A 403-nucleotide genomic window follows, 5' to 3' on the forward strand; every position below is an offset into this window, starting at 1 on the left:
TCCCTCCCCAGGTCCTGGAAGACAACGACTACGGGCGCGCCGTGGACTGGTGGGGCCTGGGCGTGGTGATGTACGAGATGCTCTGCGGGCGCCTCCCGTTCTACAACCAGGACCACGAGCGGCTCTTCGAGCTCATCCTGGGCCAGGAGCTGCGCTTCCCGCGGGCCCTCGGCCCCGAGGCGCGGCACCTGCTCGGGGGGCTGCTCAGGAAGGACCCCAAGCTCAGGTGAGCGCACCTGGGGGCACCTGGGCACACCTGGGACACACCCACACACACCTGGGCACACCTGGGACACGCCCACACACACCTGGGCACACCTGGGACACACCCACACACACCTGGGCACACCTGGGACACGCCCACACACACCTGGGCACACCTGGGACACACCCACACACACCT

General features: G+C 68.5%; 1 protein-coding gene across 1 annotated transcript in view; it reads left to right on the forward strand.

Annotated features, from left to right (window-relative positions):
* LOC108510301 (3-phosphoinositide-dependent protein kinase B-like) overlaps positions 1-257 on the forward strand; it is a gene marked incomplete at its 5' end in the record, with an annotated part of 15,304 nt that extends 15,047 nt beyond the window's left edge. The window contains one exon of the mRNA XM_017839973.1: positions 8-257. Within this exon, the coding sequence (XP_017695462.1) occupies positions 8-230 (223 nt within the window). The remainder of the gene's footprint in view (positions 1-7) is intronic.
* Positions 258-403: the final 146 nt, after the last annotated feature.

The sequence above is a fragment of the Lepidothrix coronata genome, unplaced genomic scaffold (assembly GCF_001604755.1).
Source record: "Lepidothrix coronata isolate B3197 unplaced genomic scaffold, Lepidothrix_coronata-1.0 Scaffold627, whole genome shotgun sequence".
Taxonomy (NCBI): Eukaryota; Metazoa; Chordata; class Aves; order Passeriformes; family Pipridae; genus Lepidothrix; species Lepidothrix coronata.